Source organism: Protomyctophum parallelum (genome assembly GCF_964188405.1).
Source record: "Protomyctophum parallelum genome assembly, chromosome: 2".
Lineage (NCBI taxonomy): Eukaryota > Metazoa > Chordata > Actinopteri > Myctophiformes > Myctophidae > Protomyctophum > Protomyctophum parallelum.
The window spans coordinates 39373835-39386846 of NC_139699.1; the positions used below are offsets into that span (position 1 = coordinate 39373835).

The following is a 13012-nucleotide window of genomic DNA, read 5'->3' on the forward strand; positions in this document are numbered from 1 at the left end:
TCTCTATCTATCTATCTATCTATCTATCTATCTATCTATCTATCTATCTATCTATCTATCTATCTATCTATCTATCTATCTATCTATCTATCTATCTATCTATCTATCTATCTATCTATCTATCTATCTATCTATCTATCTATCTATATCTAGGATCCGGCCACTCCTCGGGTAAGCCCCTCCCACTCTCCTCCGGAGAACGGCCTGGACAAATCACGGCTCCTGAAGAAGGATGCGGCTCCTAACAGCCCCGCCTCTGTGGCGTCCTCGGGCAGCACGCCTTCCTCCAAAGCAAAAGACCACGCCCATGTGAGTGTTGGAGTTCTCAAATTCTGTCTTAAGTTTTCGGGCCAGGCCCAAAATATATTGGGTATACCCATCTAAATCATCAAATGGCCAAAACTCCATCCAATATCAGAGATCAAAATGTTTTGGCCATTTTCTCTGGAACAGAGTACGCTCCGAATGGAAAGACATCAGCAGGGGCGAAATAATTACTTAATACATGGCAGGCAATGTATTAATATGTATTTGGCTGTGGACCGGAACCCCATCTGAAAATATTTTATGCCAGGGACCCCCATACAAGATTTGTGTGGTTAAAATATAACCACACAAATAAGGGAAAAAAAGCATTTTCATAAGATTTCCTCTCTGATATTTTATTTTGCTTACCGTTATTTACTGTGGACTTTTTGTCTCGTTTTTGTTTTGTTTAATTTTTTGTCGAACTGTGAATGTGTCTAGATTAAATTACAACTTGCAGTTTTTTCCTTTTTCTCTATTGTTGTACACTATTGATTGTTATTTGTTACACCAAAAGTGAAAGAGTATCTCTCTTTTTGTGTGCGTTTTTTTCTTTTTTTTAGAACGACAAGTCGTCCACACCTGGCCTAAAGTCCAACACACCAACCCCGAGGAATGAAGCCCCAACGCCAGGCACCAGCACCACTCCAGGACTACGGCCCTTAGCCATGGGCAAACCCCCTGGCATGGAGGCCCTGGGTACGTCTATATAACCTTAACCCAGACCCCCTGGCATGGAGGCCCTGGGTACGTCTATATAACCTTAACCCAGACCCCCTGGCATGGAGGCCCTGGGTACGTCTATATAACCTTAACCCCCTGGCATGGAGGCCCTGGGTACGTCTATATAACCTTAACCCCCTGGCATGGAGGCCCTGGGTACGTCTATATAACCTTAACCCCCTGGCATGGAGGCCCTGGGTACGTCTATATAACCTTAACCCAGACCCCCTGGCATGGAGGCCCTGGGTACGTCTATATAACCTTAACCCAGACCCCCTGGCATGGAGGCCCTGGGTACGTCTATATAACCTTAACCCCCTGGCATGGAGGCCCTGGGTACGTCTATATAACCTTAACCCCCTGGCATGGAGGCCCTGGGTACGTCTATATAACCTTAACCCAGACCCCCTGGCATGGAGGCCCTGGGTACGTCTATATAACCTTAACCCAGACCCCCTGGCATGGAGGCCCTTGGTACGTCTATATAACCTTAATGATTTTTGGGGGGTCCCCAGGTGACTGTTAAGTGACACTTTAAGGACCTTTAACACCTTTTTAATACCTTAAGTTATAATGCCTTTGCAATGCATACTTCCCCAGGCAGATTAAGTCTAGCCCCTCTCAATTGTGGGAGGACTTCACGGCCGAAGTGGTGACAAGCCAACCAGATTCGTCTGGAACCAGGCTCTAACCAACCAGGGCCCAGTATGCAAATATGGGGCGGGACATTGCAGAAAAAAATCTCATGCCTCTAATCTAATATCCACACAGTGATATTACTATCCCTATGCGAGGCTAGCATCAAAAGTCATCAACAAACTCTACTATAAAAACTGATGAAACAATGTTGTCAAAGTATTTAAGTAAGAAAGAGGCAAACATCAGCAACAACAGCCTCAGAACGCAATACGTTGAGATTGTAGATCTGCTAATATTTCTGAAATTGAATGCCTTCAACTCCTACAATTCCAAGTGTTTGTCAGGATTGGGTGGTTCAAAGTTCAAATTTGATTATTTCCGAGGGTCCCCAGTTCAAATGTGATTATGTTGGGTGGTCCCGACTGCCCAGTTCAAATATGATAATTTGGGGGGGGGGTCATGTCCTGAAAAGGTTGAGAACCAATGCTGTATGTCTTTTTTGTTGGAACAACTTTCCTGCTGTTGAATGACTTTTGTCCTCCCTCATCAGCCGCCCCGGCCCTCCGCACCCCGCTGTCCATCGCGGGCTCCTACGCCACTCCCTTCGCTATGATGGGCCACCATGAGATGAACGGCTCCCTGACCAGCCCCGGGGTCTACGCTGGCCTGCACATCTCGCCTCAGATGAGCGCCGCAGCAGCAGCTGCGTACGGACGCTCTCCCATGGTGAGATTCCCCCTCGACGGTGTTTGGTCACAGTGTTGACGGCAACATTTAGATTTCGTTTTAGTCAGTCTTTTGAATACAAATTTAGTAATAATTTAGTTTAGGCTAGTTGACTACATTTCATAAGATTTTAGTCTACTGAATCTACAGTTGATTTAAAATCTACAGTCCATAGTTGACATTTTGACCTCCTGGTTCTTGATATTGCAGTGTCAGTTTCACAGAGTTTATTAACTACATAACAGAGGCTATAGTATAGCATTTTAAACTACAAAAAAATAGTTTAAAGGTATATTCAGTGATTTCACTTAATTCAAATATCACTTATTTTTTTGTTTTGTTGTGATAATCCTCCCTACTATAGAGTGTGCTGGCCATATAAGGAGTTCCTCCCTGTCCCCAGTTAACCCCTGGGGGTCAAAAAACCTTAGGTTTCGTTTTTGACTCTCTATCCTGATTGGACGAAAGGCTGGGTCCCACAGCCAAAAACGAAACCTAAGGTTTTTTGAGTGAAATCACTGAATATACCTTTAAAATAAAAAATAACTTTATTTTAGTCAAATAATGTTTTACTTAGCTGGATTAACAAAGCACATCAGAATAATCTTTAATAAACACATTACATATACAAACCCCAGATCTTTTGTCTTTTTACATTTTAATATAAGACCTTTTTGCTAAATGACTCAGTCAATTTAACATCTATTGCCAATGTGAACAATTGCTTGTTTCAGTGTCTTTTTTTCCCACACTCCAGCTTACTGTATGTACATAATGAAAGAAGTACTAATCAACATTGGCTTATTCACTTTGATGTTAGTTAGCAAGACGCTTAAGGCTTAGAGAACAAGGCACTACTCCCAAAATTATATCCTTATTTGTAGAACTCCCAGGCTTTCATTAGCATTTGCAAGTAGAATGTTAGCCTTGTGCAAACCTTCCATCTATGTAATGCGATGGAATCTGGGCCTTTTCAAGTAATCTTCTTGCAAACAACTAGATGAGGGTTACCTCAGGGCATAATGCACAATGCACATACATCTGCATTTCAAATGTTATCTTAGCCTTATATGGCTTAGCAGTGGTGAAAAGTAACTAATTACATTTGCTTGAGTGCTGTACTTAAATACAATTTTGAGGTATTCTTTACACAAGTGGAGTACAAATACCGTGCTTTTACTCCACCGCAATGATTTGAAAAGTTTAGTTACTATACCGGTAGTTACTTTATAGAATTATATATTTTATTACTAAACATGCATTAACCACTTAAGCTCTCTATATATTTCGGCTATTTGATAATAGAAAGTTTGACACGTGAGCTTGTAGATCTTCTATTTTCAAAAGATTGTTATACATTTTGAAAACTTGACATTCTGCATAATGACTACTTTTACTTTGGTACTTTTAAGTATATTTTGATGCCAATACTGTTGAACTTTCACTCAAGTAAATTCTGAATACCAGACTTTTACCAGACTTGTATTTCTACATTTCTACATTGTGGCTACTGATACTTCTGCTTAAAGGGACACTTTTTGCAAAAAAAATATATATGTTAATGATGTTTAGAAGATTTAGAACACTTTCCTGGGGTCTTTGTGTGTAATATGTGGTATTAGATATTTTTGATTTTAGCAGTGAGCCCAGTGTCTCTGATGTCATCGACACTGGGCTCACTTCCTTCCTGAACTACAATTCTCATAATGCTTTGGTGCACTGCTTCTCCTGGATAGGGGGGGGGGGGGTGTCTTACTGAGCCCAAGGAAGCTCTGAGAAGGAAGTGAAGTGGTCACGTGACTGGGCTGCGCCATGACACTTCATGGACACTTTCATGGGAGCCAAACTCACACAGGAAGTGCAATGAATACATGGCAGTGAATGGAGCAGCTCATAACAAACATTATTCATGAACAATTGTGACCTTTTGAAAAGTAATCACTTCTGGAAAATAACAGAAGACATATCACAGGTTGTTTTCTAATCACTTACTTTTCGATGTGCACAGAGTGCACAGTATATAATTTTATCTGAGGATCTAAACAGCAGCAGGTATCATTTCTGGCTCCGAAGTATCGCGTTATTTGGCTGCCAGACAAGAGCTTCCTTGACTGAGCCCAAGGAGAAGGAAGTGAAGTGGTCACGTGACTGGGCTGCGCCATGACACTTTCATGGACACTTTCATGGGAGCCAAACTACAGTTTGACAGAATGCATTGGAGTCAATGAGAGCTCAGTGACCAGCTCATGAACATACATTATTTATGAACAATTGAGACCTTTTGTAAAGTAATCACTTCTGGGAAATAACAGAAGACATGTAACACATTATTGTCTGCTGTGTTGTTATTCGATGTGTACACTGTGTAATTCTTATAGAGGTATGGTATCTCTATAAAAATAGAGATACCATAAAGTACAAAGTACATTTATGAACGCACCAAGTATCGTGAGACTTCCCACCGTTTCCTGTCTGGCAGCCAAATATCGCGATACTTCGGAGCCAGAAACGATACCTGCTGCTGTTTAGATCCTCAGATAAAATTGAGCACATCGAAAAACAACAAAAAAACAACCTGTGATATGTCTTCTGTTATTTTCCAGAAGTGATTACTTTTTAAAAGGTCACAATTGTTCATGAATAATGTTTGTTATGAGCTGGTCCAGCCGGCTCCATTCACTGCCATGTATTCATTGCACTTCCTGTGTGAGTTTGGCTCCCATGAAAGTGTCCATGAAAGTGTCATGGCACAGCCCAGTCACGTGACCACTTCACTTCCTTCTCAGAGCTTCCTTGACTGAGCCCAGTGTCCATGACATCAGAGACACTGGGCTCACTGCTAAATTCTAAAATATCTAAAACCACATATTACACACATAAAGACCCCCAGGAAAGTGTTCTAAATCTTCTAAACGTCATTAACATATATTTTGTTGCAAAAATGGTGAAGTTTCCCTTTAAGTAAAAAACGTGAGTACTTTTTCCAACGGCTTGTGGTTTGCTTTGCTCCTACAGGCAGGATTTGATCCACACCCACACATGAGAGCTCCGGGTCTTCCAGCCAGCCTCAGCTCCATCTCTGGTGGAAAACCGTGAGTCTGTCTTAACAATAATTGATAAAAGTGACGGCTTACCTGATGCTTTTACAATTTAGGCATTTGGTAGACTCTCTTAATCCAGAGCAATTTACAATAAGCAAGAACAAAAAGCATGGCAATAAATCACATACATAAAAATTAGTTATCATGAAACATGCGTAGCTAAGAACTCTCTTTTGCATAGAAAACGTATCATCAGTAGCAGGCGGTGTTCTTATTTGGCCAACCAGTTGGCCATCCTTGCAGATTGCTATCATTTTGGATTTACTCCAGTGTTTATTTCATGACTAAAACTATGACGGAAAATTATTGTCAACTACCCTTTTTCACAGTCAAAAACTAAATAAAAACACAGTACAAACTAAGCTATGATGACTAAAACTAAGACTAAATATATTATCGAACAAATAAAAACTAAAGACTAAAATGTGAGGGAGGGACTTGTGGAGAAGAGATCCAGTAAAACTAAAAGACAAGTCATTTTATTTTGGGTTGCGCTCAACCAAGTGTAAAATCAGCCATTTTACACTTGCCATCAAGGCCCGCCAAAATATTTATTTTGTCGACAATCAACCGTAGATTTAGTCTACTAAAATCATATAATATTTAGTTAACTAAAACTAGACTAACACTAAAACATTTCAGATGACTGAATCTGAACCGAATTTTATTTAAAAGACTATGACTAAAACTAAACCTAACGCCGGTTTACTCATTACTTGACGTTGGCTTCACTGACCTTCTCTTCCTCTCCGCAGGGCGTATTCTTTTCACGTGAGCGCTGACGGGCAGATGCAGCCCGTGCCCTTCCCTCCGGATGCACTGATCGGCCCGGGCATCCCACGGCATGCGCGCCAGATCAACACGCTGAGCCACGGCGAGGTGGTGTGCGCCGTCACCATCAGTAACCCCACACGCCACGTCTACACCGGGGGCAAGGGCTGCGTGAAGATCTGGGACATCAGCCAGCCGGGCAGCAAGAGCCCCGTGTCCCAGCTCGACTGCCTGGTAAGTTAACTAACTAGTCATCTATGAGTCATAGGGCACACAAAGTGGCTCTATACTCCAGTGTTTTGTATTTAATTAACTCAATTACTGACAGCTCTCTAGAACAGTTGTCGGCCACTGTCAGCAATTTTGCGCATTTGTTTTGTTTTTGTTAGTTTCTTTTTTTTTTATACCTATCTTTCAATGCCCACAGAATAATTATGTTGTCCTATTCTGTGGGTTATCCTATTCTATGACGATGTAACAAAGAAAGACGATTTCTTCATGAAATTTAATACAAGGTTTAGCTTTTTTAGGAATGGCTTTTGAAAATGTTTTGAAATAATAATAATTAAAAACTAAATGTAAGACACTAAAAAAGAGGATCCCATAAAAATGTGTGTGACCCACTGTTTGAGAACCAGTAACTTTAGTCCATCTCGGCCTCCTAGTGATGGCGTCTTGTGAAGACCATTCCAGTGATGGGGTCTTATGAAGACCACCTCAGTGAGGGGTCTTATGAAGACCATCCCAGTGATGGGGTCTTATGAAGACCATTCCAGTGAGGGGGTCTAGTGAAGACCATCCCAGTGATGGGGTCTTATGAAGACCATCCCAGTAAGGGGGTCTAGTGAAGACCATCCCAGTGATGGGGTCTTATAAACTTATAAAGACTCCAGTGACGGTGGTCTATTATAAAGACGTCAGGGTGCAGTTTTTTCACTCTTTTTCTTTATTTTCCTCTTTTAATTCAACCGAGAGCCTCTGTGTGGATCTATTGATCTTTCACTCTTTATCTGCTCTTCTGGAGCTTGGCCAACTCTCAACCCCCCCCCCCCCCCCCTCCTTGTTAGAGCTGACAACCACATCTAACACCAAGGAGAGAGCTGCTGCATGCTTAAAAAGCTGTGTGTGTGTGTGTGTGTGTGTGTGTGTGTGTGTTTGTGTGTGTGGGGGGGGGGGTGGGTGTGGGTGTGGTTCTGTGGGTGGTGTGGTTCTGTATTCTGTGGGTCCCTGGAACAAAATATTTTGAGATGGGGGTCGGCGGTCAAATATATAAACATTTTGGGGGTCCTTGACATGAAAATGTTTGAGCACCACTGATATAGAAACATAGGTTTTTCAGAAAAATGTTAGGCAAGCCTGGGTATCGAGGCTAGGCTTTAGAAGACATTTTTTAGAAGCTGCCTCAGGTCTTAATGTGTTTACATTATATACGTACCAACCAACTTAAAGATTCTCTCTCTGCTCCCACACCAGAACAGGGACAACTACATCCGTTCGTGCAAGTTGCTTCCCGACGGTCGCACGCTGATCGTGGGCGGTGAGGCCAGCACGCTGACCATCTGGGACCTGGCGTCTCAGACGCCTCGCATCAAGGCGGAGCTCACGTCGTCCGCCCCAGCCTGCTACGCTCTGGCCATCAGCCCCGACGCCAAGGTCTGCTTCTCCTGCTGTTCCGACGGGAACATCGCCGTGTGGGACCTCCACAACCAGACCCTTGTCAGGTCAGAACCACTTACTCTATTTTTGAGCGGTGCCTAACCGTGTGTGTGTGTGTCCGGGTCAGACGCATATATTAATAATTAAGGTCTGGCTCGTTTCGGGTCGGACACAAAGCTGTCGGTGTCGGGCCCGGGTCGGGCTGTATAAAGTCGGCTCTACAGTGAGTTGTCTGGTGGTGGTTATATGTTCCAGGCAGTGAGTTGTGTGGTGGTTGTGGCATGTTTCAGGCAGTTCCAGGGTCACACAGACGGAGCCAGCTGCATTGACATCTCCCACGACGGGACCAAACTGTGGACGGGGGGGCTGGACAACACTGTGCGCTCCTGGGACCTGAGGGAGGGACGGCAGCTGCAGCAACATGACTTCACCTCTCAGGTACACACACACACACACACACACACACACACACACACACACACACACACACACACACATTGTATACCATGGGTTCACCTCTCAGGTACACACATTGTATACCATGGGTTCTCACTTCACCTCTCAGGTACACACACACACACACACACACACACACATTGTATACCATGGGTTCACCTCTCAGGTACACACACATACATTGGATACCATGGGTTCTCACTTCACCTCTCAGGTACACACACACACACATTGTATACCATGGGTTCTCACTTCACCTCTCAGGTACACACACACATTGTATACCATGGGTTCTCAAACATTTTGGGCCTAGGTGCCCCTTGGAGAGGAGATTTTATAATAATAATAATAATTATTATTATATTATTTTTTTATTTTTTTGTTCGTTTTTTAATTAGATAAACATAGTTGTAATGATACGGCATTAAAAAAAGTGGGTAGACAAAATAAGTTTTAAGCATATTTTGGCAGTTGGTCAGGGGTAGAGTGGACACTTGGTAACCGGGACGTTCCATCCCAGGCTCCCCCAGAGTTGGTGTCCTTGAGCAAGACTCTGAACCCCTAATTGCTTGCCTTGCATCGTTTCCTCTGCCATCGGTGTATGAATGGGTGAATGTAATGCACAATCTATGTAAAGCGCTTTGAGGTAAAGGGCAAGGCCCTATATACTGTAGATGCGCCATTTGCCATTTTATTTTTGATTGTTGCGATAATATCGTTAATCACAATTATTATTTTGGCACAATAATGGTGACATGTCCTGTTCATATGGTCCCTCCTGTCTGTCTCCCCCTGGTGCAGATCTTCTCCCTGGGCTACTGTCCCACAGGAGAGTGGTTGGCGGTGGGCATGGAGAGCAGCAACGTGGAGGTACTCCACCACACCAAGCCTGACAAATACCAGCTGCACCTGCACGAGAGCTGTGTGCTCTCACTCAAGTTCGCCTACTGTGGTAAGATAGCACGAGAGCTGTGTGCTCTCACTCAAGTTCGCCTACTGTGGTAAGATAGCACGAGAGCTGTGTGCTCTCGCTCAAGTTCGCCTACTTAAAGATAGGCACAGTGGTGGAAATACTACTCACATGTTTTACTTAAGTAAACGTATCAATACTGCAATATATAAATACTATATATACATGCTAATTAGTACTACTAATAAAGTGTGGAATTCAAAATGTACTTTGTAAAAGTACAAAAGTATTGGCATCAAAATGTACTTTTTAATAATTTAATAGCTGTCACATGTAATGGCATTCGTCGTCCTCGGGTTCTTTGAGGCCATTGGTGGATAATGTTATTACTGTGTTAATATATATATATACTAGTCCTTACCCATTCTGAATATATGAACAGCAAATGATGTTCAGTGTGGGTAATGCAATGTAATAGATCACATTACTGATAGGGGGGGAATTGTTTACAGATGGTCTAACAACAACAGCGTTTAAGTCGGAAAAATGTGTCCCAGTATTAATCTGTGTCCGTCCCAACATGCATTTCACTGGTGACACGTGATTTGCGGGGAGATGAGTTGTTTATTACGCAAATTAATTTAATTTAGATGATTGTTGTAATGTTTGGCGTGTGTAATGCAGGGCAGATTGAGGTAGGACAGGGCTGTGCGGCGCTAGGTTCCGTGAGGCTGTTCGTTCGTTGTGGCGTTGTGAGGAGGCGCTCTAGGCGAGCACTGTCTTGCTCTATGCTAGGGAAGTGGACAGACAGACAGCGAGTGAGCAAAATAGACAGCGGGCGAGCGATCGCTAAATTATTAGATAGATATATACAGTATATGCTTGCTTTGGCTGCAAGAATGAATCCTTATTAGAGCAAAGGCCTGAGTGCACCTTGTGACCTAGAATGAGGACACAACTCATGACCTTTGTTCCCGTGTTTCTTTCTAGGTAAATGGTTTGTGAGCACAGGGAAGGACAATCTGCTCAACGCCTGGAGGACGCCCTATGGTGCTAGCATATTCCAGGTAAAATAATACCCTACTGTCAAAGTGTAATTCTTGAACCAAATCCAAGGTTTCAACCATATTCACCCATCAATTTTAGGATCTAAATATGTCGGGAGTGAGTGAATGTAAATAAAGCAACTCTAATAAAACCTGCCTAAACGAATGGCCGTTTCTTTTCCGTTTGTGTTTTTTTTTGTTGTTTTTTTTCAGTCCAAGGAGTCGTCGTCGGTTCTGAGCTGTGACATTTCGGCAGACGACAAGTACATCGTGACAGGCTCCGGCGACAAGAAAGCCACTGTCTACGAGGTCATCTACTAGAGGAGGGAGGAGCCTGCCTTGGTTAGCCCGCCCAGAGCTTCAGCACTTCCACTGGTCCTATCAGTGATGACTCCTCCCCTTCCACTGGTCCAATCAGTGATGACAACTCCCCTTCCACTGGTCCAATCAGTGATGACCCCTCCCCCAATCATCCTGCCGACCACTCCCTCAGACCTGCTACGGACTGGACTACTGCACAGTGGGATCCCGAGACAGACAGACTGCCTGCCAATTGGGTATTAGTGGTGGGTGGGCCTGACTTGGCTCCTCCTACTTCTTGGACCATGGATTGGAGATGCTGATGTATTTTTTTCTTTTTTTTTCTGTCCTCCTTTTGGAGGTCTATTTTTGGATAAAACAAATGTCTGTTGGTTTAGATTTTTTTTCTTTTTTTTTACATGAGAAAATGTTTTAACCAATGAAGCAGCGCTTCATTCCAGAGAACCTCTCTGCCTAGACGACGTGTTGTAAAGTGTACATATTGGAGTAAATAAGACATTTTATATACATCTCTATATATATTATAAATATATATATTTTCATGTCCTGGGTGTACTTGTGATGGTTTACTTTTGCCGCACTGTCCTTCATGGGAGATAATGTAGAGAAAGCAGATGTGAACTTCTTTTAAAACAATTTAATTTCTTCTTGATTTTTATTTTTTATCAAAGCACATTCTCTGGGCTGACCTTTGACCTTTTCAAAAATCTAAAATGACAAGAGGAGCACAAAACATTTCCAGTTCGAACACTTTGTGGATTTACTTTTTATTTTTATTGCCTTTTGGGACAATGCCTAAGTGGAGCTATCCAAAATGTGGTCCGATCCGCTCTGTCTCGGGTCCAGCCCAAGGATGGATATGGGTCAGCAGCGCAACGAACACCACAGTGGGGACTTGTTCTGGGGGAATGACATGGATGTAAATTAAATTAATATTTAAAGTCGTTTTATGTGTACTAAAGTGTACTTTGTCTGTGCTCTCATTCTCCCCCGTTTCTTGGACCATTTCTAGATTTTTGGGAGATGGATGGGGGGTATAATTTGCTGTTTACCTGAACCCAATGGACCTCAGCTGGTAGCATTGCAGCAGCAAGCAGGCAGAAACTGATAAAGTGCTCTTGTTAAACCCTGACATAATTGTATTGTGTTGCGCTGTGCCATTGGATCATGGTTAGAGACGTGACTTTAAGGCCCATCTGGGACTAGCCTGTCCCAGCCAGCCGGCGGATCCTATTGGTTCACCGATCTGAACCCCCCCCCCACACACACACACACACACACGCACCTCTCGTCCCACCTCTCGCCCCCTCCCCGGTAGAAAACAGTGGAGAACACTATGACATCACCACATTTGGAGCGATGCCCCTCTGCACTGTCAATGGTTAGCTAAATACAGTTTGACTCCCACTTCCTATGCCAAATTTTCCAATGGGTTTCCCCAGGCTTTTCTTTTTGAGCCGAATGCGAATGAAAATAAAAGCCTGGGTACCGAGGCAAGCCTGGGACTGTCACCATCAACCTGCTACTGCCTTCTGTTTCTTACCCGTAAAAGAAAAAAGCAATGGCAGAACGAAGGCTACCAATTGGACTACAAATGATTGCTGGTTTCACAGTTTGTCATTCAGTGCCTGTAATTGATGATGGGGGGGGGGGGCAGGTTTGAGTGTATGGGAACCTCTCCCTCCGCTTTACAGCTGTTTTAGTCAGTCAGTCAATCTCTCTCCGCATGCAGTGTTAATTTTGTTGACTATGACTAAAGACTAAGTCGACTAAGGTTTTTCAGAAGACTAAATAGGACTAAGACTAAATGGTGTGTTATTCATAAGACTAAATCAAAATATTGTGAAAACATTAACACTGTCCACATGCGCAGAAGACATGCCACAGGCTGACAAAAATTTAAATTATTTAAACCTGTCAATTTTCTTGGCTGCTAAAATATAAAACATCTGAGAGCAGTGACTAACTTTTTGAATATGAAAAAGCCAAGAATGAAAATTGGCCAATTTTCGTCTTTCGGCACACTAAGCAATGGGACCTCATCTCGGAGCTATACAGCGGAGGGACAGGTTCCAAACGGGGCTAGAAGGAGTGGTACGTATCAAAAATAAGCACACGGTGGAACAGTTCTACCTACTGTATGTTGAGTACAAGGCTACAGTGAATGGTTGCGTTCTCCACTGTGCTATTCAGTGTTTTCCCACAGTCAGAATATGTGGGTGAAACAAGCTAGTCTCATGTATGTAGCAAATACTGTCAGCACTGAATAGAAATGTACAGTTGTTAATAAATCAATAAAACGTTTCTTGTTTTTTTGTAGAATGGCCGCCTATTTCCTTATGATGATTGACTTGCCA

At 43.0% G+C, this 13012-nt stretch overlaps 1 protein-coding gene across 5 annotated transcripts in view; it reads left to right on the forward strand.

Moving 5' to 3' along the window:
- LOC310854877 (transducin-like enhancer protein 3-B) overlaps positions 1-11600 on the forward strand; it is a 47840-nt gene extending 36240 nt beyond the window's left edge. For all 5 annotated transcript variants that reach the window (XM_083759613.1, XM_083759614.1, XM_083759615.1 and 2 more), the window contains exons 12-21: positions 154-309; positions 870-1005; positions 2219-2394; positions 5410-5486; positions 6251-6500; positions 7740-7987; positions 8213-8360; positions 9180-9330; positions 10279-10355; positions 10548-11600. In XM_083759613.1, coding sequence (XP_083615739.1) covers positions 154-309; positions 870-1005; positions 2219-2394; positions 5410-5486; positions 6251-6500; positions 7740-7987; positions 8213-8360; positions 9180-9330; positions 10279-10355; positions 10548-10655 — 1527 coding nt within the window. In that variant the 3' untranslated portion in view covers positions 10656-11600. The remainder of the gene's footprint in view (positions 1-153; positions 310-869; positions 1006-2218; positions 2395-5409; positions 5487-6250; positions 6501-7739; positions 7988-8212; positions 8361-9179; positions 9331-10278; positions 10356-10547) is intronic.
- The last annotated feature ends 1412 nt before the right edge of the window (positions 11601-13012 follow it).